Genomic DNA, 18,563 nt, shown 5'->3' with positions numbered 1-18,563 from the left:
TATTGTGTCATTTAAAGTGTCCCAGAAGGCGTCTTTTACTTCTCTAGGATCACTATCAACCGGCGCGTAGCATGCTATAATAAATAGTCTTCTGATTCCTACGTTCGTTCTAGCCCACAGCAGTTTGGGAGACACGAAGCCATGGTCTCCGAGATGCTGCTTTGCTCTTTCATTCAAAATGAGACCTACTCCTTGTTTACCATGTAATTCACAGTCTACTCCTGACCATATTTCAAATCCGCCGTTCAACACGCCGTTTTTTATGTTTTTAGTTTCGCATCCCTTTTTCTTTGTTTCGGGCACACATAAAATATCTAGTTTCTTCACGTCCATAGTTTCACGCAATTCTTTTACCTTGAGATCATTTACTCCCCTTGCATTCCAAACACCCAGTCTCCATTCGTCGCCTGAAACATGACCTTTAGATTTTCCGTGTGCATGCCTTTTGTCATTAAAAGTTCCAGTCCTTTCCGAGGCTATTTTGTATTTTTTATTATTCATTGTTTAGATTATACGCCCAGCTAACACCTTCATGCAATAAGTTTATTTTCTGAGTCGAAGTAATGTAAAAATTAAGTATCAAATCGTCATATGGTGGAGATTGTAGTTCTAACGTCAGTCCCACCAAAAACATCAGTTTATAAGGGAGGGTTGGGAGAGGGTGGAGGTAGAACTGGAACCGAGAGAGTCGTCTTGGGTTTGTGTTTTTGTTTTCATGCAGTGATAACAGATTAAAACAAATTAATTTTAAAAACTTAAATAACAATTCTAATAACATTATAAAAAACGAATTGGATAAAAAAATCATATTACTATTTCATACTATGGTAAAATTTCAGAAAATACAAAACGGCTCTTTAAAATTAATGAAATCAGCACTACTTTTCATATCCCGGAAGTTAGATTAACAAACTTATTTATTTTAAAAAATCTAAGTTGTGCTAAGTTGTCCCAGTCTTAAGCTCATTTGTGCCGTAAATGGTTTTTTGAAAAACAAAAAATTACCGGTACAATTTTTGAAAACCTCAGAAAAGAAAATTCTCAGAGTTATAGCATTTTCAAAACAGTTTGAATTAATCGAAAATAAAAATTTTAAGCCAAAAAACGCAAAATATGAAAAAAAGTCAAGAGAAGAAAAACATTTCTTTTTGAAAGCCCTACAATATTATCATAACAAAATTTTAGATTTTCTTGAATAATCGAAAATTCAAATTTCGACTGCACAAAAAATAATGAAAAATCAAAAATTCTATTTTGTGGTCAAACTATGCAGGACACGAAAAAAGATAAATTAACAAAAATTGTTTTCCCAAAAAAGAGCTACAATTTCGTTAAGAATCACTTCTTGATAGGACGCGTACTTTTTGTTTTATTCGTGAAAAATAACATTGAAAATAAAAGAATAAAATAAAAATGTGTCGAAAAACGACGAAAGTTACGAGAAAAAAGATTGAACAAACCCTGTTTACAAATTATTGTCGAAAATCGAGCGCGCAGCGCGAGTGTCACGATGAGAATGTGTACCTCAAAGCCTGCAGAGCTTTGAGAAACTTAATCTTCGACTATACTTAATTAGGTAGATAATTCATAATATGAAGACGTATAATAATACTCCCATCTAGAACAGATCTTTTTGATAATGTGTAATTCAATCATTCCAAATGCAAAGAACAAATATACGAGCGCGAAGCGCGAGGCAACCCATTATCGAGCGCGAAGCGCAAGATTCAACCGTCGCGCGCATATCCAAAAATAATCAAATTTCGAAAAACTAAAACTCGAGCTGAGTTGTTCTCGACAATTTCATCCTTTATTCTCCCTAACAAAATTACGTGAGATAAACAGTTGTATTAAAACTCAATATGTCAAACTCAAAAAACATACAAGAACCAAAAATAATGAAATTTCGAAAAACTAAATCTTATGCTGAGTTGTGCTCGACAAATTCAGTCTTTATTCCCTCTAAAAAAATTACGTAAGAACAAGAGTTGTTATAAGTAAATCTTGAACGTCCGAGAAACCAATGTAGGAAGATGAAACAAAGCAGCTTAGTTGTCAGCAACGCTATCGGACAAGTTTTATTTAAGTTTCAAAAAGTAAAGTAAATCCCAACGTTTCAGAAATTCACCATTTCCATCATCAGGGGAGTAACGATAAAATATGTACAGTCTAGAATAGTAAATATCGAATATGTAAAAAAGTTGAAATAGTATAATAATCTTAGTAAGTAAATAATAGAAAGTACTTATGGATTAGTTTCGTAAAGACATCATTTTTTTGGAGTCAGTCAAAAATAGTTGTAATTTAATCAGTTATTGTTAATATGTGGATGTGAACAGGAAATTTCCTAATTAAAATTAATCTTCTCTAAAGTTAAAATAGTCAAATTGTTAATTATTAAAAAAAAGGAAATTCTTAGTAAGGTTAGGTTAGAGTGTTAAGCATTTTATTTACCATATTTTGAATTCCGGAGTGATTATTTTGAAGTAAAATTGTTCATTAAATGTAAAATGTCACTGAGACTAGTTTAAAAAAGTAATAAATTACGTTTAAAAGTTAAAAATAATTGTTTATATTTTTTATGAGAGCAGGATGGAAAAGCATCCTGCCTCCCATAAGGATGACTCCAAAAGTGACTGTCATTAAGGAAACTGAACCATCATACCATAAATCGCAAGAAAAGGCGCCAATCATAAAAGAATATAAATAGAGGGATGGAAGTATTAAGAATGTAGGAACCAGCAAGATAAATTCTATTTCAGAATTAATAAATTTTAATTTTTAGATTTTTGGGTATTGTTGTTAATAGAGTTGTGAAAGAACAAAAAAGGGATAAAAAATATATATAATTATTCTTAATGAAGGAATTCAAGGATAGAATTATATGATTCTTTAAGATAGTCTAAATCAGTAATTTTGTTAATGCAATTATCTAGTTTTTTTTTAATAAAAAACATTTCAGTAAAAGCTATTTTTACAGGGTTACTCTCTTGATGTAATATTTCAATCTCATCCCAAAGAAAAAAGTGAGAAATATTATCAATGATATTGTTATGTAAATGATCATTTAAGAAGTTGTCATAATTTAATCTAACACTATCTTGATGTTCTTTTCGTCTCATGTGTAAGGGTCTTTTTATTTGTCCAATATAACATTTACCACAATTACATGCAAAACGGTAGACTACGTCGGTTTTCTTCAAGGTTTCTAATTGGTCTTTGCCTAATTTAATTATTGTATCCAGTTTAGAATTTATACGAAAAATTTTGGTGATTTTATAAGTTTTCAGAAGTCTTTTTATATTATCAGAAATTGTACTATAATATGGAATAGTAATGTTACTTTTTGGTAAGTTAAATGTATGTTATTAGGTTCTTTTAATCTATTGGTAATTTATTTGTCGGTAATATTTTGTGGATAATTATTTAAAAATAGATAATGTTTAACTGTATTTATATTATCATTATGAAATTTCTTGTCAGAAAGTAAAATAGCAGAATCGACTAAGTTCTTTATAATTGCAATTTTATGTTTTAGAGGATGTTTGTATAAAAAATTAAGTAAACGGCTAGAATATGTCGATTTGCGAAACGAATTAGTAGAAATAGAGCCATCATCATTTTTAATAATGCATTTTTAATAATTTTTAATAAAACTTGAAAATCTAATTTGTTGAAAATGTCAGATTCTAAATCTTGCATTACAGTGTCCGCTAAGTTAATAGAAATAGAAGAAACCACCGGAGTTCCAAATGTTTGTATGTACAAAATTTTGTTAAATTGAAAATAGGTATTATTCCTTACAATTTTAATTTATTCTTTAAATTTGTGTAGAGGTAGTGCAGTGATTTTTTTAATGTGAGGCCATCTTTTTTCTATACGATTTAGAACTAATTCACTTCTTTCCTTGGGATGAGATTGAAATATTACATCAAGAGTGTAACTCTATAAAAAGAGCCTTTGCTGAAATGTTTTTTATTTAAAAAGAAGTAGATAATTGCATTAACAAAATTACTGATTTAGACTACCTTAACGAACCATACAATTCTATCCTGGAATTCTTTCATAAAGAATAATTATATATATTTGTTATCCATTTTTTTGTTCTTTCACAATACTATTAACAACAATACCCAAAAATCTAAAAATTAAAATTGGTGAATTCTGAAATAGAAATTATCTTGCTAGTCACTACATTCTTAATACTTTCATCCCTCTATTTATATTATTTTAAAATTGGCGCCTTTTCTTCCGATTTATGGTATGATGGGTCAGTTTCCTTAATGACAGTCACTTTTGGAGTCATCCTTATTGGAGACAGGATGCTTTTCCATCCTGCTCTCATAGAAAATATAAACAATTATTTTTAACTTTTTAACGTAATTTATTACTTTTTTAAATTAGTCTTAGTGACATTTTACATTTAATGAACAATTTTACTTCAAAATAATCACTCAGGAATTCAAAATATGGTAAATAAAATGCTTTACAATCTAACCTAACCTGACTAAAAATTTCCTTTTTTTTTAAATAATTAACATTTTCACTATTTTAACTTCACAGAAGATTAATTTTAATTAGGAAATTTCCTGTTCACATCCACATATTAACAATAACTGACTAAATTACAACTATTTTTGACTGACTCCAAAAAAATGATGTCTTTACGAAACTAATCCGTAAGTACTCTCTATTATTTAGTTACTAAGGTTATTATACTATTTTAACTTTTTTACACATTCGATATTTACTATTCTAGACTAGACATATTTTATCGGTTCTCGCCCGATGATGGAAATGGTGAATTTCAGAAACGTTGGGATTTTTTCTTCTACTTTTTGAAACTTAAAAAGAAGTTATGTTAAAACCCAAAATATATAAATTTGAAAAAAAGAAGAAAAAAATACAAATTCGAAAAAACAGAAATTGTGTTAAATTGTGCTCGATAAATGCAGTTATTATTCAGCACACGGTTTGGTTTTTCGAAAACTGATTATTTTTCGCCTTTGTATTTTTTTTTACTTTTAAATGTTGAGTTTTAATATGAGAACTGTTGATGTCACATAATTTTGTTATAGGGAATAAAGATTTCATTTGTCGAGCAAAATTCAGCACAATTTCAATTTTTTCGAAATTTTACTATTTTTTATCTTTTATGTTTTTTTAGTTTTACATTTAGAGTTTTAATATGCGAAATGTCGATCTCACGTGATTTTGTTCAAATTAATAAACACTCCTGTTTCCAAACACAAATCAGCACAATTTTTTTTTAATTTGACTATTTTTTCATCTTTTATGTTTTTTGAGCTTCACATCTTAAATTTTAATATGAGAACTATTGATCTTACATAAATTTTGTAAATTAATAATAACTGCATTTGCCGAGAACAACGCAGCACAAGTTTTATTTTTTCAAAATTAGATTATTTTTGAGTCTTGTATGTGTTTTGAGTTTGACATTTTGAGTTTTAATATAATAACTGTTGAGCTCACGTAATTTTGTTAGAGGGAATAAAGGCTGAAATTGTCGAGCACAACTTAGCACAAGGTTTAGTTTTTCGAAATTTGATTATATTTGAATGTTTTACGTTTTTCGAGTTTTACATTTCGAGTTTTAATATGAGAACTGTTGATCTCACGCAATTTTGTCAGAGGAAATAAAGACTGCATTTGCCGAGCACAACTCAGCACAAGTTTTAGTTTTTCGTAATTTTCAAAAATAATACAATTTTTTGGATTTTTCTAACGGTTAGGTTTTTGGAATTTTTCTTTCCTGAACAAAATTGTGTATACTTAGAGCCGCCTAGCATAACCTTTCTTTTTACTGTAGTAAGAAGTTGCGGATATAGCAAAAAAAAAGTTTTTCTAAACTTGTGCCCGTAATTTTTTATTTTTCAAAAAACCGTTTACGGCACAAATGAGCACAAGCTTAGCACAATTGAGGACAACTTTCATTTTTTCGAAAAAATAAGTTTGCGAATCTAACTTCCGGGACATCTACTTTTCGTATGAATTCTAAACTTGATAAGATTATAAAATTAGGTAAATACTATTTAAAAACTCTGAAAAAAATGACGCTGGTTATCGTTTCTCTTGTAACTGTGGAAAATGTTATATTGGACAAACAAAAAGATATCTACACATATAAGACTAAAAGAACACCGAGATAGTGTTAGATTAAATTATGATAATGTTCTTAATGATCAATAATATAATAATATTAATGATAACAATTCTTACTTTTTCCTTTGGGATGATATGGAAATTTTACATCAAAAAGGTAATCCTACACAAAAAGAGCTTTTTCTGAAATGGCTTTTATCAAAAAATAACTTGGCAATTCTCTCAATAAAATTACAGATCTAGAAAATCTTAATGAATTTTACTGCTTTCTACGTTCTTTATATATTAAAAATCTTGATCTGTTACATTTAAAAAGAGGAGCTCTTTTCTTCCGATCTATGGTACGCTAGGTTAATTGCTACTTGTACACGGTTACTCTTGGAGTCATCCTTATGGGATCAGGATGTCCTTCATCCTGCTTTCTTAACTAATATGGTTTTTAATCTTTTAAAACTTATATCTACAAGTGTCTAAGTTAAAAAAAAAAAGTTTCTTAAATTTTATATAAATTACACATTACAACTACAAATATCTTTAGACAATTGAAACTATGGTAAATATTATATTAATTAATGAATCCTAACCTACAATTCGTTTGTTATTGAACTTATAAACATTTATTTTATTTTTACAGAATAAACCTGAGACATAGTTTATTTTAATAAATAAATAAATTTTAATTTTAAAACTTAAAACTTGCCTAGTTTTGTATTGTTAATTTTCTAACTTACAAACTCTTTAATTTTAAAGATTTACCATTAAAATCTTTACCATTTTCAAGAGTTTCAGTTAAAAATGATTGAATTTTGAAAATATAGAATCGCAAATTATTCAATTTTCAAGAATTATAATTTAAAGGTATACAAATAAAAATTCTTTCAAGTAAAAATAACGTATTATTATATATAAATAATTAATATTTGAAACTTCATCTCACTCTAAACAGTATCATGCCAGAATAAATATATTTTTTATTTGTAATATTTCGCACTTAATACTACTATTACCTCATGAAGATGACACAAGGAATAAAAAGACTCAAAAAAAATGATTTTTCTTATTTTTCAGAACTCATCTCTATTGGTCAAAAATTTTACGAATTGGCTAAAGACTGAACTATTATGTTCAAATTCATGTTTTTTCGTTGAAACTTAAATTTATCTAATCCATTTTTGGTTTTTTTGGTTCAAGCTTTTAATTAAATTGTTGAAAATTCGATTTTTAATTTATATTTAACATTTTTCATTTAAAATTAAAATCTTCTTTTGTTAAAAATATATAAATTTATATATTTTTATTTAAATTAGTCCTTTTTAGTAGAAAATAATTCTTCTTGATTAAAAATGCAAATACATAGTTAAAAATAAAACTAATTTGTTTAAAATTTATTTCATCAGTTGAAGAGCCAAATGTTTGATTGAAAATTAACTTTTTTGATAAAAATTCATAATTTTGGGTTCAAAATTTTTGTATTTTTTGTAGAAAATTCGTCTTCTTGGCTCAAAAATGCAACTATTTTCTTACAAACTCGTCTTTTTGTGTTGAAAATTCTATGATTTCGTTTGAAAATTCATCTTTTTTATAAAGAATTCTTTCTTCATGGTTTGAAAATTCAACAATTTGGTTCACATAATTTCTATCTCAAATGAAAAATCTTACTGGAATAAAAATTATTTTCTTTTTGTAGATATTTGATCTTTTTTAGTTAAAAGTACAACTGTTTGTCCCATTGGTTGATAGTTCTCCTTGTACATTGAAAATTAAAATATTTAGTTAAAAATTCAACTATTTTGTTTGGCATATAATAAGTTTTTGTTTGTAAAATATTCAACAGTTTTGTTAGAAATTCATTTTTGTGGGTTAAATATTCAACGATTTTGTTAAAAAGTTTTTTTTTGCAAAAATTCAATTGCTTTGTAGAAAATTCTTCTTATGTATGAAAAATTCGTCCCTTTATATTGAAAGTTCGGTTTTTTTTGGAATATAAGTTCTACGTTGAAAATTCAATTGTCTACTAAAAAAATCGTCCTTTTGGCTTGAGGATTCATTTATTTATTTAAAAATTCAAATTATTGTGTCTGAAGTTTTTCTCTTTTTTTAAAGTTGAACTATTGAATTGAGCTTTTTGCTTAAAAATTAATTTGTTCGTTTGTTAGAAATCCAACTATTAGGTTGAAAAATCATCTTTCTTGTTTGAAAATTTATTTGTTCGGGTTTTAAATATTTTTTAAGCGCTCAACTTTTTAGCTTGAAAACTCTCAACTCTTTTATAGAAAATTCATTTATTTTTTGTAGAAAATTCCACTTTGTTGTTGTTTGAAATTCCACCAAATCAATGTTGTTTGGACACTGGTACGTCGTGCGTTCGCTATTCGCATCAAGCGGGCCTCCAAAGAATTATACCACCATAGTTTCATTCTCGAACCGATAGAGGTCAAGTTCACGCGGACAAAATTGGTTCTATGGTATCTGGTACTCGCCGCCGCCCAAAATTTTTTTTCGTGTAAAATTTATAACAGCTATTTGTGCAGAGCACAAGAACTTCATAAAATTTTCCATTTTATTGTTACAGAATGTAGTGTACAGAGGAATAATGAAGATGGTAATAATGTACGTCCACCACCAAAAATGGGTGGGAGTCCTGTGATGTTTGTCCATCCTGCTCCACCTTCGTCAGCAGCCAAGAGTAATAAAATGCGTCAGCCATTGCCAAGAAATTATATAGGAATAAAATATAATACCAGAATTGAATATGAAGACAGAGAGTCAGATTTTCTGATACAATTGAATAATCCTCGAGATAGGATTCTTGCAGAACATTTATATTCTGAAATACGTGGTAATCGGTTTTGGCCAACATCACCAACAAACCCATCACCACCACAAGCATCATCACCACCACAAACATCATCACCACCAACATCACCACGACCATTACCAACACCATCCAGACTATCATCATTTTCATCATCACAACCATCACTCCCATCATCATCATCATCATCATCATCATAAGGAGAAAGGGTGGTGTTTTTTAGTGGGTCCTTGGTAGCATCATTATAATGACAGAGTTGACTTTGTATAATGTATAATTATACGCAAGGTATAATTGAATATTATATATCTCAGGTCATTGTAGTGATGCGTCAACTAAGATCCCCACACTACCGAGAAGTGCGGACCCTTCACGGTGTGTTCTTGAATATTTTTCACCAGGCCCTCGTAAAAAAGAAAAAAAAAATCATCATCATCATCATCATCACCATCATCAACACCATCACGAGCATCACCATCACCACGATCGCCACAAACATCACCACCACCATCACTACCATAATCACGATGATCATCACCGTCACCAGCACAATGGTTACGACGAAATCAACAGATCAAAGAAAAAAAAAAATATATATATATATAACTAGCTGTGAATTCGATCTCGAGTGTTTTCACGTGATTCACTCTCTAAATTTGAAATAGTGAAAATTTCACCAATTGAATTAGTGAATGAATGATTCACTGCTGAAATAGTGATTTTTTGGCTTTTCACAATGGAATTAGTGTTCTTCTACTGTAAAAAAGTGATAATTTCGCTATTTCCAATTAGTGTATTTTATTTCACTATTATTTAGTGGCTTGATTCACTATTTAATTAGTGAAGTCGAGATCGAAGCCGTGATCACGGCTAATGGTGGTCTCGCGCCAACCCGCGCTCACGTCTCGTTTGCATTGTTTTCATCGTTTACATTTGTCAGCTTCCATCATTCTTCTTTCTGCGAGCCTAAAAAAATTTTAAACACGGGTTAGTAATATTTTTCAGTTCATTATACTTTCGTGTAGTTTCCCAATAAATAGTGTCCTCATTATGTTACGATATGTATATCGAGACGAAAACATTTGCTACAGAAAATGAGCGCTGGGTTCGTTTTGAGGTTCTGAAATTCAGCTTTCCATTCATTTCTATAGAAATAAATAGAAAGCTGAATTGAGATTTTTCTTTAGTAAGTACAATATCAACATAAATTAATTTAAATTTTAAATGTACACTATAGTTTACTTCTATAACTTGTCTTGCAATATAGTTTACTGTTGGGGTTATTGGTTGACTCCAGCAAATATTTTATTTAAATATGGATGACGATTTTAAGTGTCGTGGTGTATTGTTATTGATGATTTTAAATGCATTTATTATTAGGTAATTATTACCCTAAGGTATATGCGTCATCCACGCCGAAATGTCCAATGAGTTTTAGGAGTACGACACTCTAACTGCGAAAGAGTTAGTCAGAGCTCTAAAAGAGGATCAGGATGTCATGATTGATTTTGACTACTTAATTAGTGATTTTCCACTATTTAATAGTAGACACTTTATCTTTTAAAACCACTATTTGCTTAGTGAAATTTCACTAATTGATTTAGTAAAATATTTTCACTAATTGAATTAGTAGTTTTTCACTAATTCGTAGTGACCTACTTCTCGCTAATTCAATTAGTGAAATTTCACTATCAAATAATGAAATTTCACTAATTCAGATTTACAGAGTATATTTATAATTATATGGTGCTCGTTTCACGAGCACTTTGCATCACATTAGGAAATGTATGCGTTTTCTTATATAGGAAGCATTAGTGATTTTTTACATATCAGACAAACTAAGGTTTTTATTTTGATCGAGCTAAATATATAAATTTACAAAAAATTACAAAATAACACACGCAATTTTTAAAATACAAAGACAAATCAAGTTTTGTATTTGACATGGTAATTTTTTGAGCTGGAAAGGGAAGGAGAAAGTTCGATCGCACCCTAACCCTTTCCCAACATTATGATTTTTTTACAAAAATCGTCAGAATTACTTGATTTGAAAATTTATGATCCGAAAGATTTTCTATTCATGCATCAACTTTGAATTATGTCCAGTAAAAAAAAGTTTTTCTGTTCATCAGAAGAGATGCTTCAAATATTATAAATGAGCATAACTTCCTTACTTTTCAATAAAGTGTATTAATATTATAGGTCAATCGATTTGCCCTGAATCAGTCAATCTTTTCCGTTCTTGGATAAATTTGGAATTATGTCGATGAAAACAGTTTTACTATAAAAAACCGTTTTTTCCAAATATTATGCATTACCATAGTTTCATTGCCCTTTAATAAAATATGTGCTTAAAGTTATGAACGTTCAAATAAACGAAATTTGTACTGTTGGCTTTATAAACTAGAAACAGCACTGAAATATTAATTTAATTTATGTTGAAAATATTAAATTACAAAATAAACTTCGAATGCACTATTTTACTCGTAGTTCGAATAACATTTATTGACATAATAACACTGGCGAAAAATGTTTCGTTTATTTGAACGTTCTGAACTTTAGGTAAATCCATCAAATTTATTATTGTAATATTATAGTTCAATCGATTGGTCTCGAATCAACACATTTTTCTATTCTCATATCAACTTTATATTGTGAGAATGAGAACATTTTTACTAAAAAAATAGATTTTTTAATATGATGTAAATGACCATAACTTCATTACTCTTTAGTAAAATGTATTAACATTATAGATCAATCGATTCAGCTCGAACCAAGGAATCTTTTTTATTCTTGCATGAACTACCAATTATGTCAAAAGATAAATGATTGCTATAAAAAAACATAATCTCATATACGATGTATCTCCATAGCTTTTTTACTCTTTACTAAAATGTATTAACATTATAGGTCAAACGATTCGTCTCGAACCAAGGAATATTTGTTATTCTTGCATCACCTATAAATTATGTTAAATCAAAAAATGTTTTACTATAAAAAAAGCGCGTTCTCAGAAATTATGCATTACCATAGTTTTCTTACGCTTCTATCAAATGTATCAATATTATAGGTCAATCGAATCGTTACGAACTAACACATATTTTGTATTATCGTATCAACTGTAAATCATGAGAATGAAAACATTTTTACTATTAAAAACGATTTTTAATATAATATAAATGACCATAATTTCCTCACTCTTTAATAAAATGTATTGACATTATAAGTCAATCGATAGGTCTCGAACCAAGGAGTCTTTTTTATTTTTGCATCAACTTTGCATTATATTCAAGGAAAAAGTTTTACTATAAAAAACCATATTCTTAAATATTATGCATTCCCATAGCTCTTCTATTAAATGTCTTAATATTATAAGTCAATCGTTTAATCTCGAACTAACACATCTTTTCTATTCTAGCACCAACTGTAAATCATGAGAATGAAAGCATTTTTTATCAATAAAAATCGATTTTTAACGCAATATAAATCACCATAAGTTCCTTACTCTAATACAGTGTATTGACATTATAGGTCAATCGATTCGTCTCGAAATTGGAAATCTCTTTTATTCTTGCATCAACTTCGAATTATGTTTAAGAACAACATTTTACTATAAAAAACGTATTCTCAAATTTTATGCATTCCCATGGCCTGCTTGGGTCGATTTATTCTTCTCGAATGAACACATCTTTCCTATTCTCGCATCAACTTTAAATTATGAAAATGAAAAAATTATTACTATAAAAATCGATTTTAAATATAATACAAATGACGATAACTTCCTTACTCCTTAATCAAATGTATTAATATTATAGGTCAATCGATTTGCCTCGAATCAAGGAATCTTATCCGTTTTTGCATAAATTTCGAATGATGTTGATGAAAAAAGTTTTATTATTAAAAGCCGTTTTTTTAAATTATATGCATTACCATAGCTTCCTTACACTTCATTGAAATTTATTAATATTATATTTCAATCGATTTGCCCCGAATCAACACATCTTTTCTGTTCTCATACCAACTTTCAAATATGAGAATGAGAACATTTTTACCATAAACATCGATTTTTTAATATAATATAAATGCCCATAGATTCCTTACGCTTCAATAAAATTTATTGATACTATAGTTTAATCGATTCGTCTCGAATACACCCATTTTTTCTATTCTCCACTCTTTATCAGTAATTACTATCCAGGAGTATAGGGATTGTACTATTTTCTGACATTCACTGAAATTCTCAAAATCTTTTGTAAACAAAAATATAACATTTTTATCGGAATTTCCTTAATATATATAAAAATTCTATAGAAAATATGCCCAGGCAAAGCTATTGTACCAATTCCAAATAGAAGATATAAAAAAAGGTAAACTTCAATATTTTCTTCGAATACTAATATCTTCCAAGGTATTCAAATTGTTTCAATTTTCGTTTGCCGATTTTAAAGGTAACTTTCCCATGGAATTTTATCAAATTATTACGACAGTTAAAGAAATTGTTTCTTTGTTTGAACTTAAGACGTACTTTTTTTACACTTTTCTTTAACTACGCAAATATTTTAATATTTTTTACAAAAACATGTTTTCGAGCTTCTTCGATAAATTCTCCGAAATAACATAACCACTTTCTCAAAAATGGAACTTTCAATAGATTTCAATATTTTTATGATTTCAAAAAGTTTCAATGTATTTCAAGGAGTTTTAACCGATTTAAAAAAATTTCATAGGATTTCAGGGCTTTTACTGTATTCTGAAAAAATAAAAATTTCCGAGGGATTATCAAGAATTTCAAAGATTTCAAGCAGTTTTATCTCACTTCAAAGGAATACAAAGTTTAAAATGTTTTTGAAGAAATTATAAGAATTATTACGAATTTCAAGATATTAAGGGATCTCAAAGTATTTCAAGGAATTTGTAGTGATTTAACCCGGCCTGCTTAAATGTATAGGGTCTCCAAGGATATTAAAGAATTAAAAAATTGCAATGCATTTCGAAGGATTTTAAAGAATTGAGGTTATTTTACAAGATTGCAAAGTTTTCAGAAATTTCGTGAGTTTAGGGAATTTCATAGAATTTCTAGAGAATTTTAGGAAGTAAATGAAATAGGTTGAAATTTAAAGTGACTTTTAGGGATTTCGTAGGATTTTATTGTATCTTTGAGGATGTCAAAGATTAAAACGTTTTTAAAGGAATTTGTTGTGCGGAACTTAAACATATGTCTCGAGATTTCACAATATTTGAAGGATTTGAAAGAATATCGTTGATTTTATGAGATTCCAAAAAATTTGGCACCATTTTTTTTTTAGTTCGCAGGATTAAAAAAAAAAGAGAACTGAATTATTTCAAAAGATTTGAAAATACTTGATAATATTTCTAAAATTGTCAAAACAGAATCTGGAAGATTAGAAGCCAATTTTTTCAATTTGGTATAATTTTAGAAAAAGTATGGGACAAATTCGAATACTTTTAGAAGATTTCAAAGAACACTTTCGAAACTTACTAAGAAGTTTGAAAGGTTTCAAGAAAATAGAAAAGTTTTCTTAAGATTCCTTGGAAAATTTTAATGACTTTTTATTTTGAAAAACTAATTCTTAAAGAAATTAAAAAGATTTTTAAAAATTCAACAAATTTCTGCAAAGATCCAAAAAAATCTGAAAAAATGTATGTTCCATTTTTTTTTAATTTTGAAACATTTCTTAACATTTTAGTAGTACTTCGACTTAGTTTGAAAGATATTTAGTATAATCAGTTTTGATGAGATTAAAAATACTTTAAAATTTTGAAACATTTCCAAAAATGCATCAAATAATATTTAATTCCTACCAAACTGTGTTAAATATCTTTTAAACTGAATCGAATTTTTCCTAAAATTTTCTAAAATCCTGTAAAACATTCTACGTTTTCAAAATATCTGAAATCTTCAACAATCTTTTTAAATTTTCTGAAGGAGCTTAGGGAAATTATATTTATATATCCTTGAAAACAAATCAACAAATATCATTGAAAAAGAAATAGTTATTCGAAATTTTGATTTTGTATTCAACATTATTTTTTCCCTCAACTAATAATTTGGATTAAGTCCTTCTTCCTTTTTGATTCAAAAAATCTCTTTTCGAAGAATATTCAGCTATTTTGCTGAAAATTAGCCTTTCTGGTGTGAAAATTAATATGTTTGGATTGAGAATTCCAATATTTTGTTGAAAATTAGTCATTTTTGGTTAAAATGCAACTTATCAAAACTTACTCTTTTTTCGACGAGGATGCAACTACTTTCTTTAAAGTTAATTTTTTTTAATTATTAAAGATTCACTAACATTGTCTCTTCGGATGACAATATAATTATTTAATTAAAAATTCGTTTTTTTTGTAAAAAATTAATCTATATTGTTGAAGAAATAAATATTTTAGGGTAAAAAATAAATTGTTTTATAGAAAACTCGGTTGTTTTGGGAAAAATGTCATCTTTTTTGGTTGAGGATTCAACTAGTTTAACGATTTTTTTAAATCAATTCAACTATTACTTTATTTACAATTAAAATCTCTTTGATGTAAAAAGTTATTAATAAATAAACCCTTACTAGTTCCTTTAATTTATTTTTACAAACTTTTAGCTGAATATCTTATTTCGTGTGAAATTCGTATGATAAAAAAAATGTCGGTAAGGTAGGAAACAGGATAAATGTCACATGCCCTTAAAATGGAAGATTACAATTTCATGCCTCAGGACTTACTGCAATGGCCGATCGAAACTTTATCAGTAACAAAGGGGCCATTCTTAGTAGCAGATAGTAAATCAAATTGATATAAAAATCACCCTGTACACAAATCACAAACGCCTGCCACTATAATAATTAAAATTATTTTAAAATTTAATGAGATTAAATTCAAATTTAAAATCGTATTTAACATCCAATAATCAAGTTAATGTGCAGAATTCCTGAAAATAAAACCAAGAAACCAACGACCAAATGTGGACAATCACCATAAAATATTCCTATTGCAATTTAAAAAATAAATAAAAATCTCCTAAGACATAACAGAATTCTTTTTAGGGCAAAAATAAAAAAGAGGAAAGAAAAACATTTTATTTCTTTGTTATTTTTTATTTATGCTATTATCAAATAAAAATAAAAAAAAACAATTATAAAAAATAATGACCAACATTTCGGCCCTCATACAGCACCCTTATCAAGACAAGAAAAATTTGAGAAGCTAGGAACAGCAACAAAACCACGAATCAAGTCACAACTTGATTCTCAGGTATTACCTGCTCAAATTTTGTATCCTTGATAAGGTTGCTGTATGAGTGCCGAAATGTTAGTGATTATTGTTTACAAGTGGTTTTTTTTTATTGTGATTTGATACTAATAAAAATAAAAAAGGGGTTGCCTGCCTTCTCATTTATCTTTCCTCTTCTTTATTTTTGTCCAAAAAAAGATTTTTTTTGGAAAATTTTTATCTTTTTTGTCAAATTGCAATAGGAACATTATATGGTGACTGTCCAAATTTGTTCATTGGATTCTTGGTTTTATAATAATTATAAACGAATAACCAGGGCATGTAAATATACTCCTCATTTGCATTTATCAGCCCCATTTTCCCCTTTCGCATGCAAACATTTGACATCAATCATTGGTCGTGATTAAGCAAACAAGTCTCTTAAATTAACATTTCGCTGAATCAACCAAAATTTGTTTGATTCAGGTAAATTTGCATGTATATCCAAGAGAAAAAAGCTTTTCGAATAAATAAAAATGTTTTCTGAGTGTATTTTGATATTTTATACTGTAGAAAATAATCTGTACGTAATATTCAGTGTAGATGTTGAAATATGTACCGTATCAAAATTTTAACTCCTGCAGAACTTCTACACAGAAAGCGCCAAAGATCATTTTTATCTACACGTGAATTGAAACGCTGCAAACAATTTACAACTGTATTGTATATTTTCGGATTTAAGTTATTTTTAAGTGATGTACTAGAATTAAAAAAGTAGTGGATTTTTTGGGACGCTTGTTCTTTTAAAGAATTTTTTTAATTATGCTCTCAATCAATCTTTAGAATGTTTAAAAGTAAAAAAATTAAATGACAAATTTTGAAAAAACTTTTAAAAATTTGTACTATCAACTTGTATGCATATTCCAAATATCATAATTAAAACAAAAAGGGCTCAAGTTATTAATTTAAATTTGGTGTGAAAACTTTGACAGGATTCCAGGGAACCAAAATCAACCAGAAAATCCTACATGCGAGCAGTCACACCGTGTTTCAGCTTCAGCACGCAAAGAAATGGTTTGGTTGTCCTGACTGAACTGGGTTCGGTTGGCAGTATTTCGGTTTTCTGAACCAAACGTTGGTTTGTGGCAACCGAACCGGTTTGGTTATCAAGACTGAATCCGTTTGGTTGGAAGAGTTTGGTTGCGCGAACCGCACAGTTCGGTTACGGCTGACTCCACTACGCATGCGCACTAGTGCTCTGGCCTGCGCTGGAAATTTATTAATATATATTATACATTTATAGAGTATTGTACCATACAAATATTAACATTAAAAATTATTTATTTATTTATTTTGTATATTTATTTAATGCTTTTGTATAATTTATTTTCATTATTTCGTTTTCGCCTGCAGGCCTACGCGTACTGCGCAAACTCGAGAATTTTCACGTTCTGAAAGAGCTGTTACCGTTATGATGCGCTTCCCAAACCGTAGCGTCAGTGTTTCATAACATTTCATAGGCGTTTCGTGAAGTCAATTAAAGTGCAGTGGATTTATTTAGACAATCGAAGTTTTATAGTGTGCAGAAATGGAGATTTTATTAGATAAGTTACGAATATTTTAATGTCCCGCATTTGGACAAAATTTTAACGAAGTTGCCCAAACCGGGACAAGCTGTCGCTGACTGTCTCAGTTTCGGACACTTCAACGTGAGTTTCACTTTCACCGTGTTTTTCAATATATTTCGCAGTATTGTGTTAGTAACATATTGAAAACATTGTTTATAAGATCCACAATTGCCGTTCAATTGATTATTTATTCTAAGAAAGTTGTTTACAGTAGTTTATTTAAACCTCCAATTCTAACCTCGAATTTTGCAAACTGCTTAGGTAAGCAATTTAATAGTAACTTATAAATCTAATTTTTCAATAAAAATTAGTAAATATGCACTAAGTAATCTTAATGCATAATTCATTAATGCATTAATTTAATGCATTAATTAAATTAATAAATATTATAAATAATAATGAGATTAATATTATCTATTTACTGTTGAAAATTTATATTTTCAAATTAAAAATATAACTGTTTGAAGATAACTCGTCTTTTTAAATTGAAAATTCAACAGTTTGGTTGAAATTTTTTTACTTTCTTAACTAAAAAATCTTTTTTTTTTAATATTTCAACTATTTATTAAATATTCGTATGTTTTCTTCCAAAATGTATCTTTTTAATAATGTGAATTTCATCTTTTGTGAGCCAAAATGCAACTGTGAGGCTTTAACAGTTTGATTGAAAACTGTTTTTTTTTTTTTTAATCAATTCAACTGCTTTTAACTTGTAATTAAAATATTATTTGGTTAAAATATCAACTATTATATTTTTTCATCAGAATTCACCTTTTTTA

General features: G+C 28.3%; 2 protein-coding genes across 3 annotated transcripts in view; one reads left to right on the top strand and one right to left on the bottom strand.

Annotated features, from left to right (window-relative positions):
* LOC117182260 (mannosyl-oligosaccharide 1,2-alpha-mannosidase IA-like) overlaps nucleotides 1-18,563 on the bottom strand; it is a 519,756-nt gene that overhangs the window by 452,663 nt on the left and 48,530 nt on the right. The window lies entirely within an intron of this gene.
* LOC117182261 lies at nucleotides 4,563-9,166 on the top strand. Its single transcript, XM_033375372.1, has 2 exons — nucleotides 4,563-4,679; nucleotides 8,696-9,166. Exon 2 carries the CDS (start codon nucleotides 8,752-8,754, stop codon nucleotides 9,136-9,138), a length of 387 nt encoding a protein of 128 aa, XP_033231263.1. The 5' UTR covers nucleotides 4,563-4,679; nucleotides 8,696-8,751; the 3' UTR covers nucleotides 9,139-9,166.

Source organism: Belonocnema kinseyi, chromosome 10 (genome assembly GCF_010883055.1).
Source record: "Belonocnema kinseyi isolate 2016_QV_RU_SX_M_011 chromosome 10, B_treatae_v1, whole genome shotgun sequence".
Taxonomy (NCBI): Eukaryota; Metazoa; Arthropoda; class Insecta; order Hymenoptera; family Cynipidae; genus Belonocnema; species Belonocnema kinseyi.
Note: the sequence above shows the minus strand (reverse complement) of the source record. Positions and strands in the feature narration are given on the sequence as shown.

Coding starts and splice junctions, on each gene's coding strand:
- LOC117182261 (XM_033375372.1), top strand. CDS start 8,752: ATGGGTGGGAGTCCTGTGATGTTTGTCCATCCTGCTCCACCTTCGTCA.